The sequence below is a fragment of the Haemaphysalis longicornis genome, unplaced genomic scaffold, assembly GCF_048455015.1.
Source record: "Haemaphysalis longicornis isolate Haplotype H1 unplaced genomic scaffold, Haemaphysalis longicornis Haplotype H1 scaffold_9, whole genome shotgun sequence".
Taxonomy (NCBI): domain Eukaryota; kingdom Metazoa; phylum Arthropoda; class Arachnida; order Ixodida; family Ixodidae; genus Haemaphysalis; species Haemaphysalis longicornis.
Genome location: NW_027526460.1, coordinates 54162877 through 54188241, shown reverse-complemented (window position 1 = coordinate 54188241; position 25365 = coordinate 54162877). Strand labels below are relative to the sequence as shown.

The 25365-nt window shown below is 49.9% G+C and overlaps 1 protein-coding gene and 1 long non-coding RNA gene across 2 annotated transcripts in view; both read left to right on the top strand.

Moving 5' to 3' along the window:
- Positions 1 to 21102, top strand: part of LOC144151799 (uncharacterized) — a 62307-nt gene extending 41205 nt beyond the window's left edge. Inside the window, exons 2-3 of the long non-coding RNA XR_013318974.1 lie at positions 17455 to 17529; positions 21054 to 21102. This is a non-coding gene — a long non-coding RNA (uncharacterized LOC144151799). The remainder of the gene's footprint in view (positions 1 to 17454; positions 17530 to 21053) is intronic.
- Positions 21103 to 23286: 2184 nt separating this feature from the next.
- LOC144152975 (uncharacterized) lies at positions 23287 to 24594 on the top strand. The gene has a single exon (XM_077684585.1). The coding sequence runs from the start codon at positions 23365 to 23367 to the stop codon at positions 24418 to 24420; it is 1056 nt and encodes a 351-aa protein (XP_077540711.1). The 5' UTR covers positions 23287 to 23364; the 3' UTR covers positions 24421 to 24594.
- Positions 24595 to 25365: the final 771 nt, after the last annotated feature.

The window sequence follows — 25365 nt, the reverse complement described above, 5'->3', positions numbered from 1 at the left end:
ACGCCAAGACCACAGCCCTCTGCCTAGACGAATCAAAGTCGCACTTGATCGAAACAAGGACAGCGCCGTTGCGATCCACGATGGGATACAAGGCTCCTCGCCGTTTGTGTCACCAATCTTGCCGCTCTGGTCCCTCCTCGAGGAGCCGCGTCGCATGTTCCCCGTTGTCCCACGCGTGATGAGGCGGGAGCCACAGCCGGGCGGACGTTGATGGAGCGATTCCAGAAGACGCGGAGGGCGCCCACCGGCGCCCGGTGATAGATGCGACCACTCTTCCAGGCCACGACAGCAGCAGCGGAGGCCCACAGAAACGCCACATGGTCGGACTCGCGGAAGGAGCAGCCAGGAAAGGAGAAGAAGAAGAAGCAGGACTCTGCGCCTTGTCTCTCCTCGACTCCGGGGCGAGGAACGGGAAGGTGAAAAACCAAAAGCGAATCGTTGCCCGTCGTCCTCCATATTGGTTTTCGCGGCGGGGAACCCCGCTCTGGCTGCACCGTTGCGCCGTGGTCATCTCTCTTGCTGGCAGAGCGGCGGCGTGTCTCGGCAGTTCGGGGCAGACCTTGTCTCGGCAGTTCTGTGAGCACGCAGTGCGTCTTCCCTTTGCGGATGTCTCGTGCTCCCATCTACTCCTACTCTTGTCGGCTCTTGCTACGGAGGTTTGCATAGCCGAGATCTGGAACATTTCTCTCTTTTCCTCTCTCTCTGTTTATTTGGTTACCGGGACTGGCCTTTTGCATCTGTGCTGCATTCGTGCGAGAGTGAGCAATGCAGCACTGCATGTCCGCCCATAGAAGTGGAACCTCGCGAAAAACTAAGTGCCAAGTTAAGCTTAGCCTTAGCGACCGCATCATCTGGGCCCAGCATATTTTCAAGTGTTCAATGCGCAGTCCCGTTCGCGGAAGAGGTCTGGCTTGAGGCGCAGTTGAGGCGCGCGAAAATTAGATCGTGACGCTGTGTTTGTTTCCTCCGGGTAAGGCGCAGCAACGACACTCGTGGCAGAAAAGATAAGCTACGCAGACAGTCCGATGTTGTGGCTTTTTATTACTATTTAAATATATTTTCCTTATTTCGAGGTCCGTTCAAAGTTATCCTTTCTTATGAATCTTATCAAGCATTATTCTAGGTAGGCATAAAAATTATTGCCAAGTGTATTTGAAATGCATTTCGGGAAGAAATGCGTCCAATCCAATTATCATGCTCAAAATGCACTCATGGATATCGCTGTTTTATCTCTCACGCGATTGTTCGGGGGGCAAGAGCATAACGCTCCACGTACGGTATTGTGGTCCCCTCTACCTTGTTCTGGTACCACAAACACTCACCCAGTAAGCATGCCCTAGACTTGTCAACTTGGCTTTCCGACTGTTGGCTAACCGAGGCCATATACAATGCCGATTCTTTCAGCTTCGCTAACAGGAGAAGGATAAGCTTCTTCAGCCTGGACCAATCGTCCTATTAGTCAACTAACCACGTGATAGTTTACGCATGATACAGCCTTGTGATCGAGTAGGTGGACGTACTACGGTTCAGTCCCGTTGAACGAGTCCGTCTGCGTCCCTCTCGATGAGATTCGATCTCGAGGCCCGGCGCGCCTCGGAGCTGTCCGGAAAGATAGATTTTAGACGGGCGCGCGCTGGGGGCTTTCGCCCCATCCCTCCCCGCTTGCGACTGTTCGAGTGCGGGCTCGCTGCAAGCGGCCGTGCGCTTTCTGGACCCTGCGGTGCGCTGGACAAGTAGAGACTGACACGCCCGCCGTGATCGCCGAAGCAAATTCGGAGCGCTCAAACGGCGCCGCCGGTGAACGCGTGGTGACTGTTTGCTTAGCCGATAAGCGAACCCATACTGCGACGTGCCAGAGCAAATGACCGAAGAACCAATGGGAATCATCGGTTTGCCTGCTGACTTGAGCGCGCCCCGGTTGAGTCCTGGTATGCGAGAAGGTGCGGTGCGCGCTTGCTTCTTCTTTTGCGTTGCCTCTTCGTCGCAAAATGAACTACAGAAGGAAGCTAAAAATGGTCTCCGCTTTTCTTCTACAAGTTAATTTCAATGTTATTAAAGCGAAAGCTTTCTTGGTGGGACCGATGGCGTCCTGTCAAAGCGCTAATGCATTTCCCCATAGACCGGTTGGTCGACCGAAAAGCTCTGATAAGTTCTGATAAGAAAAGCTCTGATAAAACCGTGCTTCCATTGTGTCGGCTCTAGATAGGACAATTCAGGCATGGATCATGAAGGACGAGCACAATAGTACATCTTTATCTCCTAAACCAAGTGTCGGTGTACATTTATATCGTTCGTCGACGCGTTTACTATGCGCGCAAAGAAATCGTCGCATGAGTTCGTTCTTCGTTTTGGGACTTAGAAGGATTTGACGATCGATTGGACGCACTTCAAGAGGAGGTTGAAAGCAGTTTTAGCGAAGGTTTTGGCGCACTTTTAACTCAGTTTTGATGACAAAAGGTTTTCGCGCTTCTCTCAACTTTCTTTAGGAAAGAATGGTAAAGCTTTTTTATGGCCAGCGCTACCCCGATACAATGATCTGTTTTTTTCGGGCTACAAGTATGTGAGACCATCACCAGGTGCAGGGTATGTATGTATGCATGTATGCTCGTTCTTGCGGATGCCAGGGCCCTTTCCACCAGCCTAAGCTGGGAATAGAGAACGGAGTTGAATAGCTCCTCCTCCTACTGCTCAGAGGAAGGGTGCGCGATTCTTTGAATCTTAGGGTTCGCCGAACTCTCCAATACCATGTGGTACAGGGTGCCCGGGGCAGCGCAAACTTTTCACAGCGGGAGCTACGCTGGAGAATGGGTATCCCCGGGAGGCTTTCAATCTATAATTCAATCTTGAAGTTCCCAGGGGCACGGACCCACTCAGGGGAGGGGGGGGGGGGGTGGCAATCCCCCCGTGTCATCATCATCGTCGTCGTCGTCGTCATTGGAGCACGTGGATAAAATTTGTTTTGCCGCAAGACGTTTCGGCTTACGCCACAACCTACGGTGCAAGTCAGCCAATACAAGGTTCGCTTGAATAATTTCGCGCCTTTTCTACCGCGAAGACGTAAAAGACATGACACCACGTACCTGGCAGAAGACAGTTTATCTAGCACCCGCAACTGTGGCAGCATAAATCCCTTTGTGCCTCATAAAGTTGCTTATCCAGCTCTTGCTGACATTAAAACTGGAGCGGGGAAGACTGAAAGGGTTTGCGCTTTCCCGCGCCTTGATTTTCTTAGTTTTAGACGTGATGTGCCGCTCGCCTGTTCGTTGCTAATTTATGAGCTGCACCAGGGAGCCTTCCAGTTCTCGAAAACGTTTGCGCACAGGGACGGGGATGCCTTGCATGAAAATACGGCTCTTTGTTTACGTCAATTGCACTCCTATATATACGCCCCGTGTGCATGATGCTGCTCGGTTTCCCTCGCTATCGACAAGTTAAATTACCTTGCGCTTGGTGTACCCTTTATATAGGTACCTCTTCGGGCCATAACTGAAACAAGGTGCTAACGGCAGCAGCAAGAATATGTGCAACAGCTGGCTAAGGCATGCCCATTGAGGAACGGGTGTACCAAAATTTGCTTACGTAATGTTGGCGCATTGTTTTGGATTAGATTGGGTTTGATTTTGGGAGAAGTTCGTAGCCATGGCAATACTGCTGTCCGCTTTCAAGCCGATTTCGATTTTGAGACTGACTGCAACGCGCTCCCAACTCTGAGGGCTACTTTTAGCGAAAAGAGGTGCTCGTTAGAATGATGCAAATACGGTATTGTACTGTATGTAGGTGGACGTATATGTAATATACTAATACCACTTTGTGCTGTTTGTATGTGGATGTATGTAGCCTTAGTGACTTATATATCGTTATTGCAAAGTATAGTATACACATGTATGGACATATTATAAAAATGTCGCGTACGGTAAATAGCGCTTATTAGAGCGTGTATATATGTTACAGACACTCTGTTACTGTACGTATAGCATCGTACGCTGGGCGCACACAGGACCTTTCAGTGTTTCTGTCCTTTCCAGTGTAATTTTTCTGTTTGGCCGGATGGATTCTAAGCACCGCAACTTCGCAACTTCAATAAAGCAAAGATTTCAGAAGCCAGCTCCTCTTTTGGTTGAAGGTAACTCGTTGGTTGGAGGTAACCTCTCCATTACACAAATCTCTCTCTCTCTCTCTCTCTCTCTCTCTCTCTCTCTCTCTCTCTGTCTCTCTCTCTCTCTCTCTCTCTCACACACACACACACACACACACACACACACACACACACACACACACACACACACACACACACACACACACACACACACACACACACACACACACACACAGTGCGAGCACCTAAGTTTTCCCTACCAGCCGATGTACCCCAGCTTACAGCTTCCAATTCAATCAAGATTATACGTCGAACCCTTCGTAGTTTTCACCATTTCGAAGCTCCGTGGGAACCGTGCAAGTGGGCACGCGCTAATGTGGAAACGCACATGCGGTACCGCCATTGTCAACGATGTTTCCAAAGCCACCCGACAGATGGCGGGACTAGCCCAAGGTGCGTGAACGCGCACGCGCTTCCGTTCAGTTTGCTCAAGAGCGAATGGCCCTGTTTGCTCCTGCAGTCCCTCATGAGCAGACGGACAAACCACGGCCGCTCGATGAAAGTATTTTTCATCGAGTGGTCGTGGACAGACAGGCAGATGGACAGCAGACAGACAGACAGACAGACAGACAGACAGACAGACAGACAGACATCATTTTATTTGAGGGTAGCAGTGCCCGGAACGTCGAGACTGCATCTCGTGTCATGGTGAAGGGTGCAAAGGGCGCTCGCTGTTAAGATTCCCCTATACGCCTCCAACAACCTTTTCTAATCTGCCAACTACATAGTTTGAACTACGCCAGTAGACACCACTACCAGACCTGAAGAGCTCAACTAACCAAGCGGTTTACTCCCTTTCTTTATTTTGTTTGTGCAGTTTGTACTAGTCGAACGAAAGCAGTCTGTACTCATTTTGCGAGCATACAAAGACAGGATACGGCTCCTTGACTTCTTCTTTCCTCCCATCCCCCCTCCCCTACATTTCACTCTCTCTTTTTAGGAATTCACTTTGACGAAGGTAACGAAGGCCCCACAGCTTACGGACAAGAAAGAAACAAGCCCGAGCGGAAGCCAAGCCTGAGTCGAAGCCAAAAAAAGTCCAAAGATAAAGCGAACAAAGGCGCACTCCGGCCACGTGAAATATCGCCTTTCAACTCAACTCCGCCCAGTGTTTAAACAAAGAGGACCGGTGGGGGCCCCCTGGCGCTCGGCGAGTAATGATTAGCTCCGGCCGGGACAAAACCCGCAAGACAAACAAGCCGGGCCAAAATGAATATGCTTCCACGTAATGGCCGATACGGGGCACCTCTCCACGCTACAACGAAGAAAGGTCATCGGAGAGAGGGAAAGAGAAAGGAAGGGAGAGGGAGAGAGAGAGTAGTAAGCAGAGAAGAAATAAAAGAAGCAGCGTATGGGTAAAGCAAAATGACAATGTTAGAAGTGTCCCCGATTGAGTCCCGCCTGCGGCGAACTGAAGCTGGGAGCGCCGCTTGAAAACAATCTTCCCATGCACGCGGTGAAACCGAGACTCGGTTTCGTAAACGAACGGCGAAAGTGGTCATGACGAATGACCCGGAGAGTGGCACGCGGGTAGGTGCCGCCATTCTTTTCACCCTAAGCGGATGTTCGTCGCCGCGGCGAAATTTCACGATGGATGAGCGGTCGCGAAATGGCCGACGGGGCAGGAGAAAACTTGCTCCATTTTTTAACGAACCCGCTGCGCGCATGAGAAAGTGCCGAGCCTTTCGCGCCGACTGTGTAAGTAATACGGCCGGCATGTGGATGGATGCTCGCGCGAAGTACTTCTCGGTTGCGCGCAAGAGCGTGAGACTAAACCACAGGTCGCCTCTGAACACAGTTCTTTTGAAAGTCGTATGTGGGGACGAAAGCACGCGCGCGCTCACTGTGTGTGCGCATGCGCGTGCGAGCTGCGCAGTTCACAGGAATGTAGTTCACTGCTGTGGTAATAGCGGATTCTCTTTGTTGCGGTTGTCGTAAACACAGACTTTGTGCTTAGAACACGTATAGTACGTTGAGCGAAGCTTTAAACAGCAGTAAAATGGACAGACAAGCTACTGGGTGAACGTACAGCCACGATCAAAAGTTTACGCAGAAGGGAAATGGCAAGTTTAGGTTATTTCTCTTCCTGCAGCATCCCGACAAACTGTCGAATGCATACGAAATGTCGTATAAGTACTGAACTAATGAAAACTACTGCACATAGTACTCCGGGCTGCAGTGCGGCAGAGAAATAACTCAAAATTGCTGCTTTCGTGTTCCGTAAACTTCTGCTCTTGGGTGTACATTATCCCAAATTTAAGCGCGAACTGAAACAAGGACAAGAAAGGGGACGACACCGGAGCTTACTGTCAACTGAAAAGTCTTTTGTTACAAAAAAACACATAGTTATCCCCTCAGAACCGAACTAACCAGCTAAATAAATAGACTTTTCAGTTTATATAAAACGGCGGTGTCGGCGCCATTTTTTTTTTTTGTCTTCAGTTCTCGCTTAAATTTTCTATGATGACTTTAAACAGGAAGTAATCGTCAAATCTCGACTAAAAATGCTCTAAAACCTGCCACCTCCCACAACAGCAAATGTTATACATAACTCCCTTCTAAGCAGTAATTCAGCGGCTACACAGATTAGCCATGTCAGACGCCAGTTCATTGATTGATTGATTGATTGATTGATTGATTGATTGATTGATTGATTGATTGATAGTGGTATCCGCTTTGTAACGTAATAATGACGTGTCACTTTACCAAAAAAACTATATTTATGTTTTATACTTTTCGTTTAATACTAGCGCTGCTGTGAGGGCAGGCAAAAAATACTTATTTTCTGTTCCCGGTGGTAGCTGTCCTAAGCAATATCCCCCTATCAGCTTTTCGCCCACTAGCATTTAATCTTCTTTTCGTCGCCTCGACAGCCTCGAAGTTAACTTCCTCTGTGCTGCCCTTAAATCCTAGGGCTTCTGGAAGCCGAATATTTCCTTCTTGTAAATTTGGATGGATACACTCACATTCCAACACTATGTGTCACATAGTTTCTGTTTCTTTTCCGCAGACCACGCATACCTCGTCATTTTGTGTGTACTTCCCCACAAAGCTCTGAGTTCTCAAGAAACCTGCTCTAGCCTAAAAAAACAAAGCACTGTGCTTGGAATTATCGTGTAGATTTTCCTTTCGGTTGTCCAATTTTTTTATGCCCTGCACATCTCTAGCGACGTTCTACCTTCCATATTTTCTCCATGTTTTTTTTTTTTCTAACTACCTTGCTTCTTTTTTATCTTGGATGTCTTTGATTCTCCACTGCTCTTTCCGTACTTCATCGTTAACCATCTAGTCTTCCTTAGCCAGTGCTTGTCCGTGCTTTTCATGTATAGGTACCTAAAGACTTTAGGACGTAAAAACATAGCACAACTTACAGCGCTATGGATCCCGGTTGCGGTATTACTTAAAAACAAACAGGCGAGACTCACAAACAGGGAATACTTGCACAAACAATATGTGTACAGGTAAGAACTCATCCGCCGCAGTGGCTCAGTGGTTAAGGCGTTGTGCTGCTGAGCCCAAGGACGCGAGTTCGATTCCCGGCCGCGTCGGCCGCTTTTCAGGTAGAGGTGCAACGCGAAAACGCCCGTCTGTTCGAAATTTAGGCAAACGTTAAGGATCAAAATTAGTCCGCAGCCTTCCACTATATGGCACGCCCCATCGCCTGTGTAGCGTCGGCGCGTTAAACCTCATAACCAACCAAGAACTCCCAGGAACGACTTGGTCACGATAACCTTCGGCAAGCTCGTAATCGGTTATTAGGAGGTGGAGCTGTCACACGTCGTGGTATGTCTGTTAGTGATGTGTTCTATTCCAATATAGCTTTCGGAACAGTGTAAAAAGTGAAGAAGTGGAATCGGTATGAAGAGAAATAATTTATCGTGGTTGTCGGCCTGAATGGAGAAACAGCATCGAAAGTGGCAGTTTTTCATGTGTAACCGTTCAATAAAACTTTGCTTTCTGTGAGTAGAAGATATACTTAACCTCTGAATGACAGTCCAATGTAGTTTGCCGGAGCTTTTAGCATTTGGTGACAAAGGTCTGTCTGGCTCGATACAATGTAAGACATCCTCTAGTTTCTGAACGCGTATGTGCGCAGCTGTTAGGGATCAAACGCGTGACATTCTGCCTGTGTAGCTACCCTTTATACAGAGTTGCAACGACGCGTAGTTTTTACTTCCATTTAACTCTCTGACTCCAAACGCATCCTACTTCAAGGCGGCTTTGGGGGCCTTACGTTTTGTCTAGTAGACGCAGGGGGTGAGAAACGAGGCTGGCGTTTAAACCCAGGCTGAGCTCGCTTTGCTCGAAGTTTCACTTTATTCGAAATTATGCGTGTTATCGAATTACCGCTTATAATGAAATTCTTTCTCCATAACTTGATAAAATGAGGGTTAATTATGGATCGACGGGCTCCGTTTGGCCGGACATGTCCATTTTGCACCACGTCGGCATCGACCGCAGACATTCACCATCTTCTGTGGACTTGCCGTGGCCTCCAACGTTCCCGACAGCAAGTACTGCATAGTGTGAGACTCAACCCAGGCCGGCCTCCCGACTACATGCTGGCTCTTTGGGCCGTATCACCGGAGCCTTTTAGACTTTCTTAGTGAAAACTTCCTGTTTACGTACATTTAAACACACTCGCCTCCACCGTTTTATGCTGCAGAGCGAACTTTCGCAATTAAAAAAAATTATTTATATGCCATTTATTTTACGTGCACAAGGAGAAATACGAAGATGGCAAATTGCTAATAGAAGGAACTGCATTAATTCATTTTGGTCATGTCGGTATGATAATTAAAAGGCCGCCCCTAATATTCGCGAAGCCTTGCAGACATTTTTGCTCTCTTGTGTACATTTTGAGACGGCTATAACTATCAGTAGTGTGATTTAGTTTTTTGAAAAGAATGATTTGCGGGTACCACCCATCTGCTAAGCAAAATGCAAAGCGATCTTCAAAATGTAAGCTCCTGTAGGTTTCTAGGAAATCAAACGCTTCCATTGAGTTTTACTACCAACCACTTTCAGCACGTCAGAACTTTCGCCTTAATGTCGACGGTAGACACACGGGAAGACGACCGTATAACGAAAGCAAGCTCAAAAAGAAGACGGGAAGTGCTAAAACACTGCGTTTATATACGGTCCCAACATTCTCGGTGATGAAAGGGACGCAAACAATGGGACAGCTGGAACGACGGCGAAAGCGCTTGACAAATTGTGTTGTTCCAAGGGGGTGGGTATAAGTCTTGTAGCTGTCGTGACGCGGTCGGCGGAATCGCCATTTTTCAACTTACGCAACGGCTGAGCGCCCGACTGTTTACCTGCGTCGAGCTCGTTCGCAACGAGGCAGCGGCCGAAACGCATGAACGCGTGAGTGAGCCTGACAGCTGCGAGCGGGGAATTATGGTAATCCACGACAAGAAGGAGATTAATTTCCGATGGAAGAAGCTGCAGGGCAGCAACACCGGGCCTGCGAGCGTGCATGAATCAAGAACGTGTTCTCGTAATTTCTGAAAGCGCGTTCTGTTTCTTATTACCATTTTTTTTTTTATTTTAACCCAAACCGCCAGCGATACAACGAAAGCTGCGCGTACAGAAATAATTGCGCGCCGTTGATTAGGTGCGTGTAACGATGGTCACAGCTCTGCGGGGGAAAAAACACCTGTCAGCAAAGCTGCTTGTGCAAACTCGTTAATCATTAGCGTTAATTAAAATTTTAAACAAGTCATCCTCTTCCGCAAACTTTCAATTAATAAAGGAAGAGTCCGTAACTCTTTAATTGTCACTTGTTTTCTCTTACCAGCCAGGTGGAGACTTACAGACAATCTAAAGACACAAAGAGAAAAAAAGAGGCATAGAAAAAAATTGGCGCAGCTTGCACTACTGGTGCGAGGCTGGAGAAACAGCGGAGCATGGGGTCGACCTAGCTTCACCCCAAACTGACAGCGGATCCCAGGAGAGAGGGAGGGAGCAGATGGGCCCCAGCAGTGCAAAGCCGTTTCTGACGGCGCTGTAAAGCAAAGACAACTAAGCATGTACAGTGTTTTATTCAGTAGCAATCGTCGCCATCCCTTTCGCCGTCGTCTTCTGTCGGCACAGCCGCGTATAGGGCAGATCCTCTTGTAGCGCGCCCTCGCCTCAGTAGACCTCTGCTTCTTCGTCAGCTGGTCCGGTGGCCGTCTCCACGTGTGGATTGTGAAGGAATGGCTTGACAGATTCGTAGTCACCGTGTTGGACGCGGCGGACCCGTGGCGCGCCGGTCACTACATGACGACGACGATGAAGGCGGGAGCTGCTCATGTGCTGTAAGCCCACGCGCAAGCCTGGACGACTACGGGCGATCGTCTGGACGACTACGGGCGCGCTCGTGTGTAGCCGCGTTTACATGAATGCGACAGAATGCGACAGTAGCGCGTCACATTTCCTAGCGCATCACGAGTACTGCGATGCACCAGCATTTACATGCAGCGCATTACCCTGGGTGCGATGGTGGCGCCATACAGTGTCGCACATCGAAGGCAAAGCAGCGTTTATTCCACTTTCGGTGCTTCAGGCTAGGCTGGTTCGCGTTTTTTTTTTTTTTTTTGTTCGAGTCGCTTTGTTTGGTGTCTCGCACCCGATTAAGATGTTTTTTTTTTTTAATGCAAAGGTGCGTTTGCATGCCTTACTGATGCTGTCGACATAATTCCTAATGCGATGAGCTCGCGTTTACGTGCACTTCGAAAGTCGACTTACGCGTCTAAATCTACCCCTGCTTGGCGCATTAATGCGACGCGCTCTCCTAGCACATTAGCCCCGTTTGATGAGCGATCCATTCACAATATTCACAAGGCGGTATCGCCACCCCCTCGTTGTCGTCGATGGTGAGCATAGGCGCCATGGGGCATGGGGCGCCCACCTATGTTCCATGACTCTATTCTTCGACTCCGTAGACCTTTTCTCATCAAGAACGCCAATAGACGCTTTTCACGACGCTATCAGTAGTCTGTTAAAACAAATCGAATCAGTTTCGTCGAAGCTGTGTCATCGAGCTCTATTTACCCTAAACTGCTTTCTGAGTTCTTTCTGTCCTCACCGCCTGGTTAAATCATGCATAGGTTATGGTTAGCAGTCCGTGTGTCAGTAATCACTTCTATGGACGTATTTATGATTCATCGCCGCTCACAAACCAGGCATTCAAAGTACCAGCCTTTTAACCTGAGCGTAGTTTGAGAAGCAAGGATAAAAACATCTGCCCACTTACCTCGAGCGACCCCTAGCAGCGCCGCAGGTGGAGCTATCACCCAACAAAGACGAGCTTTGCTCCTCCGTATTGGATTCAGTCTAATCTGCAAGCCGATCTTGGGAAAAATCGTTGAGAAGCACAACGAGACAGCTGTTTTCCGCCGAGGCCGTCTTTGCCGAGAAGCAAGCACCTTAGCTCACGCAATCCTATTCCGGCTGCAGTCCGCAGCAGCAAGAAATATGGAAGCCCAAACTTTCTTCAAATAGGAGGGGGATGATGCAAAAGCCGCAATCAGGAGGACTGAGGCAGCGTCTTGAATGCTACGGCTTGTTCCTCGCCATCTCTAGAAGAAGCCACGACAACATACACACTTTGTTCTTTTGTGCACACACGAACGTACACTCCGAGTGTGCGTCTCGCACGCGAGCAGACGACACGAAACGCACGTCGTCTGCTAGGAAGTCGCAGACGATCTCTTCCGTCGTCTGCGCGCGCACGCGAGGCGTCCATTGCGCCCCGTGCAGGCGAAGACGTAATCGCCTTCATCCGGTGAAAAATGCAGCCGATCTGCATTGCATTTGGGCACGCAGCCGCGCAGTTTGTGGTTTCATGATCCCTATCACGGAGGCAGCGCTCGCGAGCCTTTGTTTTACGGGGCGAACGAGGCGCACCGAATCACGAAGCGACCTGTTTAGGAGCCAACAAGCGTGACACGTGCGCCTGCATCTAAAGTCGTGATTTTTTGCGCAGTCAACACACGCGTTCATTTAATTTTCTTGAGGATGTCGCTGATCCAAAACGATAGACCTGAGCAACGACCGCATTAGGACAGTCTTCCTGTGCCCGCCTGCGCATTGTGCAAGGAGCATCGCGTCGCAAGAACTATTAGTATATTAGCGGAAGTTTATTATTATTCGTTTATTTATTACGTGTGTACCCTTTACTGAGCTAATCAAAATATTCAAAGTTCTTGACGTGAAGGAATCAAAATGGCCAACCCGGGCGTCTTTTCCCCGGTCTTTAAAGCCGTTTCGTGACAAAACCTGAACGAAATGGTAAATGTGTGATAATATCTCTCACACAATTGAATGTTTATTTAAATGTTTCGTGACTTGCAACATAAAGGTCCGAAGCGGCTAGCTTCGTGGTGTTGCTAGATGTCAGCTCCATTTTCGTGCTCGTCGATGTGAGCTGAAGCGAAAAGCCGTTCCCGATCCCTTGCCGTGCCTGGGGCATTACCATCGCAAATCATAGCGCATCCTTTCCCCAGCTGCGTGCAATTCGTCAAGTGGAGGTGAGCGAAGTGCAACACGGCACCGTGAGCTGGTTCACGTCTGCTTTGCGTGCCGGGCCACATCGAGCACGTGCGCGCTGAAGCCGACCAAGATGATGGATGTGCGTGCACCCGGCGTCCCGTCTGGTTGGGCACGCAGCCACGAAAACAATGCGTACCATTGCCCCCTGCTGTGCTCTTACAAGAGGCTTGTATAATCAGCAATGGTACGCAGCTAATCACGGCGCCAGACTTTGGTTAACGCGATGCTTCAACGACGATGCCCCGGTTTTCCCTCCTTTTTTTTTTTTTTTTTTTTTTTGTAACCTGGGTCATTTATATACGTCAGGTAGACTTGGGCGATGACGGTGTTGTTCCTACCACAACGTGAAATGTTTCGTTTGTCTATACGGAATATCGTTAACGCGGTTGAGCACTTCGGAACAACTCGGTGAGAAATTATGCTCTTCGTACACGGGATATCGCCTTGCAGTTTTCTGTATCGCCGAAGTCGGGATTGAAACTTTTCTACGCGAAGCAGAAATTTAAAACAAAGTTTCCCCAGCATAGTTTGAGAAAGAAAGGTGCGCCTTCAAGGCTCTGAAGAAAGGCAAAAAAGTATGTATGGATCCTCCTGCCTCGACCAAGAGCGTTTGTGAATGATACTAAAGGGTCGGCTGATGTCTGGGCGCGAGTGAATGAAACACTACGAACGGCTGCTACATTCCAAAAGGGTGCGCTTGAACGCGTATGCGTACAACATAATTTACGATGACACGACGCACCTTCTGTAGCTTCTGCAGCCTTGGCCGTGGCTTCCAAAGAAGGCACCTTGGACTAAGGGTGCTTGGAAAAATAAAGTTTATTTCCTTCCTTTCTTACCGCGAAAGGCGAAATTGACCTTAATCCACTTGCAAAGCTTCGAGGCTCTGTACAACGGCTGGCTGCGCGAGCCCTATAATAATTATCGCGACAGTCGGGGTGAGTATCCAAAACACGGTAAAGCTGTGGCAGTCCATTCAAATTGTCGTTACATCTTTAGTAGTCCATATGAGCTACGCCAATATTTGCAAGTAGTGCTTGGCCCATAGCGGGGTGCTGAATATACAACGAAGTGCGACAGTGCGTTTTCTGTCGTCAGTTCGTCACCACTGAAAATTTTAAATTGTGCACTTTTCATTACGCCGCGCATCCCTGAAATTTTCTTTAATGGGGCGTGCAGGCACTGTCGGTTCGAGCGGCAATCTCACCGAAGTTATCTGCAGCATGTCTGGAGGGAGTATTTATCTAGCTTGAAAAGAGAAGTCAGGGACACCAGTAAGATTTCTAGATGACGTTGTCTTGTTTAGTGGATTAGGAGAAGGCTCCCAAGAAATGTTAGAGGATATATGCTCAGTTAGCTTAGTCTCAGGGTTAAAGACAAATTGAAGCAAATTGAAAGTAGCGTTTAATAGACAGGCAGGAAGGGTCCCATGTGACGAAATTTGTATATCACAGCTTTACGAGTGAGATGTGCAGTGACTGCTCCGACCGATATTTCTTCCTCTTTTGTGTTCCAGAATACGGATTACAATATGTCTGTTAGTAGTTAAACATCGTTAGATCACTTACTATAAGGAATACAGTTTTATCCGGACAGTACCTAAATAAGAAAGAAGGGCTCATATAAAGCGGCCCTAGAAAGATATTCATTTGGTGAGTATTAGGGAACGAATGACAGCACCCATCTAATAAACATTGAACGTTGCGGCTATCATCGAACTATCCCGAATTATTTTCTTAATAAGGAACCTCTGAAATAACTGGTATTTATTTTTGTGAAGTGTATTACATCGACACTGTGAGTGTAACACGTGAGCTCGGCAACTTCTGTTTTCTATCGCACTGGTTCCTTGCTCCTTGCCCCTCCCTGTCCTGCTGCTCCTTTCAGATCTCTCTTGGCGTTGAATTTTCCCGCAAGTTATTCCTGTCAACATAAAGCTGATTCTCCTCGCCATTTATCAGTCTATGTAGCCATCGTTTCTCACACTAATCCTTCCGCACATTTAATCTTCTTGCAGGCATTCCTATCTTCAGTGACCCGGGTCCTTGCGCGGCGTCTTCTCAAAACTGATTAGTGTTCCAAGAATGGTGCAGTCAAGAAACCCCGCCTAATATATATAGCTGAGAATGTTTGTCAGTGGATGTGATTGATAATTTTACTTAGGCGTAACGAAATGATCAACGAACTATAGCAGCCAACAGCGATACAGACGCCCACAGCGACATGTCTATTTCCCAAATGCGTGGCGTCCCACAGGGTCGACAACTGATACCCCTACTATTCATTCCAGAACTCCTTCGCTTCTGAGAGATTAGTCTCCTCTCCTGTTCACACAACCAGTCACACTTGCTTACGACGTTTTCTGGTAGTTTTTATGCCGTACGAAAGCTGGGAATAAAATAATTACATCGCCTAAGCCTATCAGCGCGAACCTAAGTTGTACAGACGCTCAGTTCATCTGCAAGGCTTTTTATCAGCGTACTCGCGGTTTCCAGCAACTCTCACGACACCGACTAATTTTTTTTTTTCTTAGGGCACACACTCCGGTCATTTGTAAGCGTCATTTTCTTGTCTCGCTGTGGGGCCTAAACTGGACACTTCGTAAGTCGAGCAGCGGCAGCGTATGAGCAGAGAGGGAAAAGGAGCAGTTCAACCACCAAAAACGGAGCGAAGGAGTCGCGTTTCAGTTTAGCTGCAACTGTGAAAGGTTTCCCGCGTGTGCTTGCGAAGAAGAAGAAAATAACGTAATCGAGAAGGCCAAGAAAGAACAAAATTGAGAACGATACCAACTGTGAAGGGAAGCAGCAGCGGCGTTTCAAAACCATTCGTCATCGAAAAATGAACGACGCCAGAGCGATAACTGCTATCTTCGTCCACGACCAAGATTAATGGTGCGTCACTCAAGCGCCTTCCTGTTGCAATAGTGCTGGTGGTGGTGGCCCACACAGTTGCTGCCCGCCTCGTGTTCCCGCTTTTTTTATCTGCCGTACTTTTTGCGGGCAAGCCGCCGTGGTCAATTCTGACTTAAAACGGAGACGGAAGGTTAGTGTCTAAGACAAACAAGCCCTCGGTGTCTCTTTTTCACGGCGCCTAGTCTGGATATTCATGAGAACCCACCCTTCCTCTGATTTCGGTCGCCGCGAGCGCCCACATGCCAATGCAAAAGCCTCCGCCTCCCGCGAACACGAAAACGCTCTCGACTCGCTTAACTTTGGAATGCGCTTTTCGAACCGGCCGTACGAGCAAAAAGAATCGGCAGGACGTTTGTAGGAAGGCTGACCAGGCGCGGGCAGGAGAACTGGGGAAAGGAGACGGCCGGACGCTGACCGACTGCCCAGGAGAGGGAGCAGAAACTGAAGTTACGTGCCGCGTTCCGACAGATGGCAGCACCGATCAGCTTGCGTGGTTGATGCGGTATTAGTACGATGTGCGATGCTAACCGCATGCAGTTCTGTAATTCTCACAGGGTTTCGTGGCACATTTCGAAATGCAAATATTCGTAGTGCTGCAACCGAACCTTCGTTTTAGTAATTAACGAAGAACGGCATACGGGGAGTTGCATGCCTTTCTCAGCATTGGAACTAACATAAGACAAAAATGATTATTCCGTATTACTCGATGCTAAGCATCCCCTTTTTTCTACGATCGTGGTTCCCCAAAGTTTTGGGGGTGCTTAGATACGAACAACACGCACACTTTTTGTGGCGGTATCTCGACGAGATGGGCGCAAGAATTAATGTTTCATTTGGCAGAGATTCAAGAGAAAAAATTTGTACAGGCTGTGAATCCACTGCTTACGTCTGACGGTATGTCACCCTTACTTCCCATCGAGTCCGTTGTTCCGTTTGAGCCACCGCTTTCTGTATCCCACAACAGGTCGTCTTCTGTTCCGTCGAATGGTTTATAATTGCAAACTTCATAAATTATTCGGCCACAAACGCCAACTCGGGCCAGTTTCTACGCGTCTTAAATCCACCTTGCGGTGGTTGCTTAGAAACTGGGGTGCTTAGATTCGCATGCAAACTTTTTCCGATTTTTTTTCCTGAAAGGACGGGAGGTTGCTTAGAATCGGGGGGGGGGGGGGGGAGGGGGGGTGCTTGTAACCGCAAAAATACGGTATTTTCTCAGGGCAGATGAAAACGTTGCTGCCCAATATTTGGTGCAGGCCTTCTTTTTGTTTGCTTGTTTGTTTGTTTGCTTGTTTGTTTGTTTACTGTTCATGTTGAATTCTTGCATAAACGCGGGAGAAGAATACAAGAAACGCGAGAGAAGGTTGTGCAAGCGCTGGCTCTGGCTTTATTTTTGTTGTTTGCCTATGGCTAGGTGACAGTACAAGGTATATTCCTCTTTTAATTTACTGCCCCGCTTACTAACTTCAAGCCTCAGATCATTTATTCATCTTATCCTGCTTAATTACGATAAAGATTAGAGCGTGAATACAGGGCGGCAACAGAGCAAGAACCATTTGTATAATTAACGGGAGCACCTAATTAAAAGAGCGTCTGGTTAAACTGACAAAAAAGTCGGCTTTAAAAGCGTGCGCCACTGTTGCAATTTATTTAACGCCTGTCACTTCTGTCTCTTGGCGCAACTCTTTTCACGTTAATTTTAACTCATGGGTGTTCACAGAAGCAGCTTAGGGAGGCCGATTAACAGCATTAAAAAGGTACAGTTTTGAAACCGGAAATTACCAGTGGCGAATTTTTTCGACACAGAAGTACTGCGATGTTTTCCTAGCCTCTTCTCTCTGTATTCAGGGAGTTGCTGCTGCTGGTGCTGCTGTTGCTGCTGGAATTCCTACCTGGTGCGGCGCTGGGTTTTATCTTACCCAGGTAACACTCGCCACCCGGTACCGCGCCCTAGGTGCTGCCCCAGGAAGCGACTGTCGGAACAGCACCTGGAAAAGACCCAGTTACCCGCCTCGGTGGCACTCTGGCTGAGGCTTTGTGCTGCTAAGCACGAGGTGACGCGTTCGATTCCCTGCCGCGCCGGCCGCTTTTCTGATGGAGGCGAAAAGCAAAAACGCCGGTGTGACGAGATTTTGGCGCTCGTTAAAGATCCCGCCCAAGTGGTCAAAATTAATCCGGAACCCTCCACTACGGCGCGCCTCACCGCCTGCGTTGCGTTTGGGAGTATAAAGCCCTACAATCAATCGAAAGACCCAGTTACTGTGGGTATCACGTTCACTACGCTTGGAGCTGGTCGCCTGTTGACCAGGAAGATTGAGACGTTGAACGTTCTTTGTTACGTCTCGTATGTCCTGCGCACTTGTCATTACTCACCGTTCACAAAAATCAGCAACCACGGTTATCACAATACCATTATCAACGAAATGCCACGCGCATTTTCGTTCCAACCCACGGTGAAAGCTTCTCGTGACATAGATACGATCCGCCACTTGTTTAACAGTGCAGGTGTTGTACAAGCCGTAAGTTCGGTGTTGCAGGAAAAAATACCAATAAAATGTGATTGCTCGTGGGCGCGTGCCCCGCGGCGGCCGGCGAGCGTCCCCTGCACGCAGAGTGGCTTTAGCAAAAAGAAAAAGAGAGGATATCCAGCGCTAATGCTAGAGAAGAAAAGACACCCTGCTTGGGAGATGTCACCGCGGCCGCCGCATTCTCTAGGAGCCATTATGGGTAATTGGAGACAAGGCTAGGAGTGTGCCCATCCCACCCGAGACGACTTGCAGATCCCGCCACCGCTGCATCGAGTCGATGAAGAAGGGCTGGTGGAAGTGTACAATGCTGAGGACTACTCTTCATTTACCACTCGCCGCGAGGAATACGACGACCTCTTGGATGCATATGACGACGATTACTAGCACCGCAACTATGCAAATAAACAATCATACTGAAACTTAACTATGTGTCCGGCAATGCTCCCCTACGACAGCTTCGCCATTCAAGTCTTGCTCGTGAGTGCAAGCTTCCCTGATTTTTTTTCAGTGCACACATCATAGCCTGAATTTTCAGTGCGTGTCGGAATGGCCATAAGCACAGGTTTCAGCGTAATTGGGTCTCCCACTATTTCTGATTTCAAATGTTCATCATCCCTCCTCTTTTTTATGCATGCCTTTCAGAAAGTATAAAAGTTACCTTCTGAAACTGCGTTTAATACTTCGGTAAAGTGTTCTTGGCCATGTTATTACAGTTGAGCGCAAAGAAAGAGAAGCACTGTGAAAGGACGCGACACAAGTGTCCTTTCACAGTCCCTGTCCGTTTTTTGCGCTCAATTGTACAAACAATGAAATACCAAATAGGCCACTTTATCCAGTTGCTAAGTTGTGTTGCTTGCCCTATATTTTCCAATCACACCCGCCCCGACGCAACATACACAGAAAGCTGGCCCTCTACCACGCACGCACACACACACACACACACACACACACACACACACACACACACACACACACACACACACACACACACACACACACACACACACACACACACACACACTTTTTTACGATTTTTCGGATGCCCTTTCTAGCCCCGTTTTGTTTTTTTCGTTCTTCCTTGTTATAGTCCTGGCCCCTAACTCGCAGGAATGTGGTGCCCCATTTCGCCGCATTTGCACGTGGAATCTTTCGAGTTATCGGAGGCATAAAACCTGAGGGGCGAAACGCACGCCGCCGCTGCACATTCCAGAAGTAATCTCATCTAACCTAGCTGCATCCGCGTCAATATATAACACGTAGATTCTCATCTTGGTGACAATTTAAAAAGAAGAAGTTTCAAACTGTTCGCCATAAGATCCCCCCCCCCCCTCGTTTTTTTTCCTTGCTTTCTTTCTTTTTTTTCTGCCTTTTATCGTATGATTGAGAAAAACCCTGCAGCCGTAAAAATGGACTTCCAAGTCCATAAAAAGTTCCCACTTCTTCGCTAACCAGTCGTGTTTTAACAGCTTAACGTCTCTCCATCAACGTCTTTCCACGGACGCTGCAGTACGAGGATGCTCTATTAAGTGCGTCTAAGTCAGGGGTGGGAGGGAGGCCGTGTCACGATTTGTCAGGCTGCAAGGGTCTCGCGAAATACGTGCCCTCCCTAACAAGGGATCCTTTCAAGGAAAACTTCCTTCTCATCAAGAGCTTATCGTGCGGTATTCTTGTGTTTTTGTTTTACGTTTCTCCTTTCTGAATAGGATAGTGTTTCTTGTGTTGCCTAAACGCGACTGTCTGTCTGTCTGTCTGTCTGTCTGTCTGTCTGTCTGTCTGTCTGTCTGTCTGTCTGTCTGTCTGTTCACTCGATCCAGTCGCATGGTCAAAGAGAAAGAATGCTTGAGCACGACGTATATAGCTATGCAGAACCATTCGAAACCACTTTGACGCACTTTCGAGGTTTTGGCGCACTTTTGGCGCAGTCTTGATGTCATAAAGCTTTCACGATTCTCTCAGCCTCATTTAGAAAGGAGCGGTAAAGTTTCCTGTACGTCGGCCGGTATACTTCTCGCTCGGCTGTGTGTACATAGGGGCGCACATTATAGCTTCCAAAGATAATATGAGCCGAATATGGAAGGTGTGCAACTAAACACAAATAGAGTTGTGTTCGTCCCCAACTTTCCCGCTCAAAAGCCGACAGGTAAGGAACCTAGCGAAACAACCGCAGAAAAGTGATTTCGCACATAGCAAGGATATGAACATTACAAAATCTTTTGCGAAATTGTGAATGGTTTTGGTGTAATTTATTCTCCAAAGTTACGGCCGATACATATCGATGGGATAGTTTGTTTCCATGACTCTAGAACTTGGTAAAACAGCCTTCTAAACTTTAAACGGCGCTCCCAGCAAGCTTTTACTGGCTTTCCCGTCGTTCTTTTCCTGCCTTTTTCTTTTTTGATTTGTCTTTCGTTGCCGTTGTACATAGTTCATTTACGCAAAACGTTTTTTTTTTTTTTTCTATTCTTCGTATCTGTTACTTTCTCAAAACTCCCTTCGACGAATTATTTCCATTTACGCTATACAGAGACTAAAGTTGTTTACTCCGCCAATTATGGATTTCTGTGCAAATGCAGGGCGTTACACGTCATCGGAAGTGAAATTACTCGGAAATCAATGCTACGCGTGAAACGGAAGTCCGCCGTATATATAGGGCGCACAAGGTTCACGGGAGAGGTGGATGTTCAGGGCAACAGTTTATTCGGAAGCTCGTGCGAGGAGGCCGCGAACACCGGGATGATGAGTATCTAAAGAGATAAGAACGAAGTGCTGGTCCGGCAGTTAATGATGATGATAATGTACAGGTGAAAAGGGAGCATCGTAAGCAGTCCAGAGTTCTCGCACCACGGGCGGCTCCCCAACCTTCCCCGCTGGAGTACTTACTACATACATGTATAGTCAGCGTTTTGGGCGAAAACGCAGGTGCCATGACGGGACGGTGATGTGCGCGTGCCCGGAGAGGAAGACATCGGCAAAGGCGTCGCTCTAGGACGCAGTGTCCCGCTAGCCGGGAGCCGGCGTACGGGGCCCACCGCTCCAGTTGGTGACGTTGCTGCTTGACGACGACGCCGGCGGTGCCAAATCCACCAATCGCTGCGGCGCCATGCTCCTGGCACCCCCCCCCCCTTATTTAAAACAGCTTAGGCATTCCAATATGCCCGCAGACGCTGTCAAACTTGAAGTCTGCAAGTTGTATTAGGGCGAAAGCTTTAGATCTCCATATTTTATGAAATTCCCTAAGTACAGAAAATTTGAGTGCCCTCAAGAAAAGCGAAATAGCATGGCCGGTGAAGGTTTCTGAGAAAAGGAGACGGAGTGTAGAACGTTCTGAACACGCCTTGTGGCTGCAGTCCTCCTTCATGTCCGTCACTGGGCGCCTGCGATGCGGCCACGAGTCATGCAAAGCTTTCGTGGACACCGGGGCACACGACTGCCTCGTAACCACAGACTTGGATTGTCCCTCTCACCCAACCTTAAACTAGTGCTGCGCCTACGGGAACCTCCGCTCTCTACCAAGCCTGTTGGCAGAACTTACTGCTATTCGGGATGGTCTCCAAGCGCTTGCATCGACACTCGACAGTAGTAACTACCTGCGTGAAACTGGAAATTGTGGGGAGCGCTTCGGCGCCCCTCGCCACGAGCTCTCTCCTCGGGCCCTCTCCGCCGCCGGTCACCCACCGGCCACGCATGGCCTCCAAGATTCCCCCGCGCACACTTTGCTGCCACGGGACCTGGGGACGTCGGGCCCCGAGAGATGGCGCTGGCGGACACGACGGGCAGCGGGCAGCGAGGCGAAGGAGCGGGCGGTGGTGCTGAAGAACCGCGCGCGGGGACTCGAACTCGAGGCAGAGTGTTTTAAGTGCGAATGCACTTTATAAGCGACCCCAAACCATCCACCGCCGCCGGCGGCGGCGGCGGCGGCGTCCGCAGTGCTCCTCTATATTTAAAAAAGAAACAGCATCCGGCGCCAGGTTTCGATCCGAGGACTTAGCGGCCGCAGCGCGACGCTCTACCGACCAAGCCACGGACGCGACGCTGATATCAGTGTTAGTGACGCGCCTTATATCTTTAACGCATTCAAACTACGTCGTCAGCGGCGTGCGTTGGCGACTCAGCGGCGTTATAGCGGCTTGATAACTGCGTGGTGTACACGTGATACTACAAACCCGATGGAAGAGATGGAAGAGAAGGCGGCGAGGCGGTGGGCTGCGGGGGCCGAGCGCAAGCGCCGCAAGCGGGCCGACAACCGTGCATTCGCACTTTCACATTCTCCCCCTCGGGGAAATGCGGGGGAATTTTTTTCGGTGTGTCTGTGTGTGGCCGGACGGGTGACAGCGTGGAGGATGTGAGTAAAGAGTTTCTCATTGTACCCAACCGCAGTGTGCCTCATTTCTGGACGGCCGTAGAGAGCAGGACCACATCTGGCGCCCGAAAGTGGGGCTGATTCCAAGCCCACCAGTGGACATTTGCTCTCTGCGGCGGCCGGGAAGGGGCCCACTGCGGTTTGGGCCGGTATTCCTTTGTTCCGGAAAGGAAGCGCCATTTTGGGCACTAGGCTTCACGGACCTTTCCGCCGTATAGATGCATGTATGGTAAATCTGGTGGATGGCGGAGTCGTGGTTTCTTAGTTTAGTTTTCACGGTAGCTGCGAAAACCTGAAGTTTTTGCGTTCTTCGTTCTGTGTTTGTGTAACGGCTTAGGTGACTACATTACATCGTGGGTATATATACGTAGCATGGACGTAGCCAGAGGGGGGGTTTGGGGGATAGAACCCCCTCCGAAAATTTTTCCAGGCAGCCCTCGAGCCAGACTTAATGCCCCTTTCGGCAAATATCCTCCCTTCCGATAACCCATAACCCCCTCCGAAAAAAATTTCTGGCTACGGCCCTGATACGTAGCGTCTTGTAGGCTTGTAGGAAGGTATGTAGCGCTTGAGAAGAAGTCGTTCGTGTATTCTGATGCGCGCCTATTGCAGTTTTTTTTTATTTTGATGTGTGTTTGCTTGAGTTTTCGTCATATATTGTCTGGATGCCTCTGTTCCCGTTGTAGATTTCTGAATGTGGTTCGTTTTTCGCGTTGCGTAAGTAGCTAGCGCGGAGTGTTTTGTACCGGTGTGTGTGCAGTTTGGCGTTGTAGACATAGTTCGCTCGCGATGGCCCCGACCACAAGGAGTGAGACGGGACAAAAGGAGAGCCCGCAGGGCTCGGGGGAAGACGCGGCGGCGGACGCCGTTATGCGGGAGGCTGCTGAGCAGTCGCAGCCCGCAGATCTCGCCTCCATGATGAGGCAGATGACCGCGATGTTCGCGGAGATTACCCGAACGCTCGGTTCGGCGCCGGTGGCCCCCGCCGCGGCCCCAGTAGCGTCAGGTTCGCGGCCGCGCCTTAACGTTGAGGTCCCCTCATACTCCGGCTACGGTGACGCGAAATTGGTGTACGAGTTCCTTCAACAACTCGATTCCTACCGAACGGCGCTGGGCGCATCGGGGGAGGATGTGCTGAGGCAAGTCCTGCCCGTAGCACTGGTGGGAACCGCTGCGCGGTGGAGGCGCTGCCAGCCGGCGTTCACGTCGATGGCAGATTTCAAGGACCGATTCCGCGCGGAGTTCCTACCACCCGATTACGAACACCGTATGAGGGACGAGCTTGCACTTCGCACGCAGTACCCTGAGGAGAGCCTCCTCGAGTACGTGCGGGCGATGCAGGAGCTCTACGAACGGGCCGACCCAGCGGCAGCCGACGCGGACAAAGTAGCACGGGTGTGCAGGCAATGCCACCCGCGTTTTAGACCGCACTTGCGGGGTCGGAGTTTTCCTAACCTCGAGGCCCTCGCACAGGAAGCGCGCATAGTTCAGGCGGATCTGCTCGCCGAGCTGCGCTACAGGCTGCCGCCGAGGCCCGGAGAATCGCTCGAACCGGGTTGCGCTTGGTCAGGAGCGCCGGTGCCTAGCGCCCATCAGGCCGAAACAATGGCCGTGAGGCAAGAGACTGCAGTGGGGAACTCCGCCACTATCAGGGCGCTAGACCCGTACTCCTACGAGCAAAGGCGCCGTTCGGGGCTGGAAGACCGCCGATCGGCCCCTCGACAAAACGCCGGCTTTCGAGGACAAGGGGGAGCGAATGGCGGCCACCCAAACTCCTCTGAAAGAAACAACGCAGGCGTAGGAAGGGGGCAGCAGGACGAAATGGCCCGTTTGTGCTGGTTTTGCCACAAGCCTGGCCACTTCTCCCGTCAATGCCCCGAGAAAATGCGTAGCACGCAGGGAAACTCGGATCGCCGGCGACGGTGAAGGACGGTGGCTCGTCGTCGCCGGCGGGAAGCGAGAAGAGGGGGCCAGACAGAGGGGGCGCGAGGGAGCCCCCAGGGCACCCCGAAGCTGGCGTCGACGGGCAGCTGGCCCCCTCCGCATGCAGGGCGCAGGGAGACCCCCTTCGTCTGCCTCATTCATGCGAGTGCAATTAGTCGGTCAGGAACTTTTTGCACTGGTCGACACGGGCTCGACGGTTTCTCTCATCGGAGACGAAATCTTCGAAGCCTGCCGGAAAAGAAGAATCTTGGTCAGGTCCGCTGGGACACCCTTGAGCTTAGCAGCAGGGTCAGCGAAAGCAGAGGGAGCCGTTAGACTTACGCTCACTTTGGAAGGCAAGAAGCGCAGGCAGCGTTTTGTTTACCTGCCTGGCTTGTCTACCTCGGTCATACTGGGGAGAGACTTCCTTTCAAAGGAGGGCATCGTGCTCGACATGGGGAGGAACGGCTACCAGTTCGGGCCGCTAACCCAGTTCTTTCCTTTCGCGAACACGCCGACGCCCGGTTTACGACCGCAGCCGGCAAGCAATCTCTACTGTGCCGCGGAGGGCCAGAGGGATGCGTCAGGAAAGATGAGTGCCGAGGTCGAGGCGATTGTCGCATCTTTTGCAGGATCCGATGATCAGCGCCGAATGTTGGCGGAAACATTGCTCCCCTTTTCGGACTGCTTTACCGAGAGACCTGGCTTGACAGATGTGCTAGAGCACGAGATAGACACGGGTGATGCTCGGCCATTCCGGTTCAACCCGAGGCCGATAAGTGCCCATAAGAGGAAGCACCTCGACTGCGCACTAGATAAAATGATCGAGACAGGCGCAGTGAGACCCTCACGAAGCCGCTGGGCATCCCCTGTAGTCTTGGCACTGAAAAAAGACGGTTCAGTACGACTGTGCGCAGACTACAGAAAGCTGAACGCACTGACCGAGAG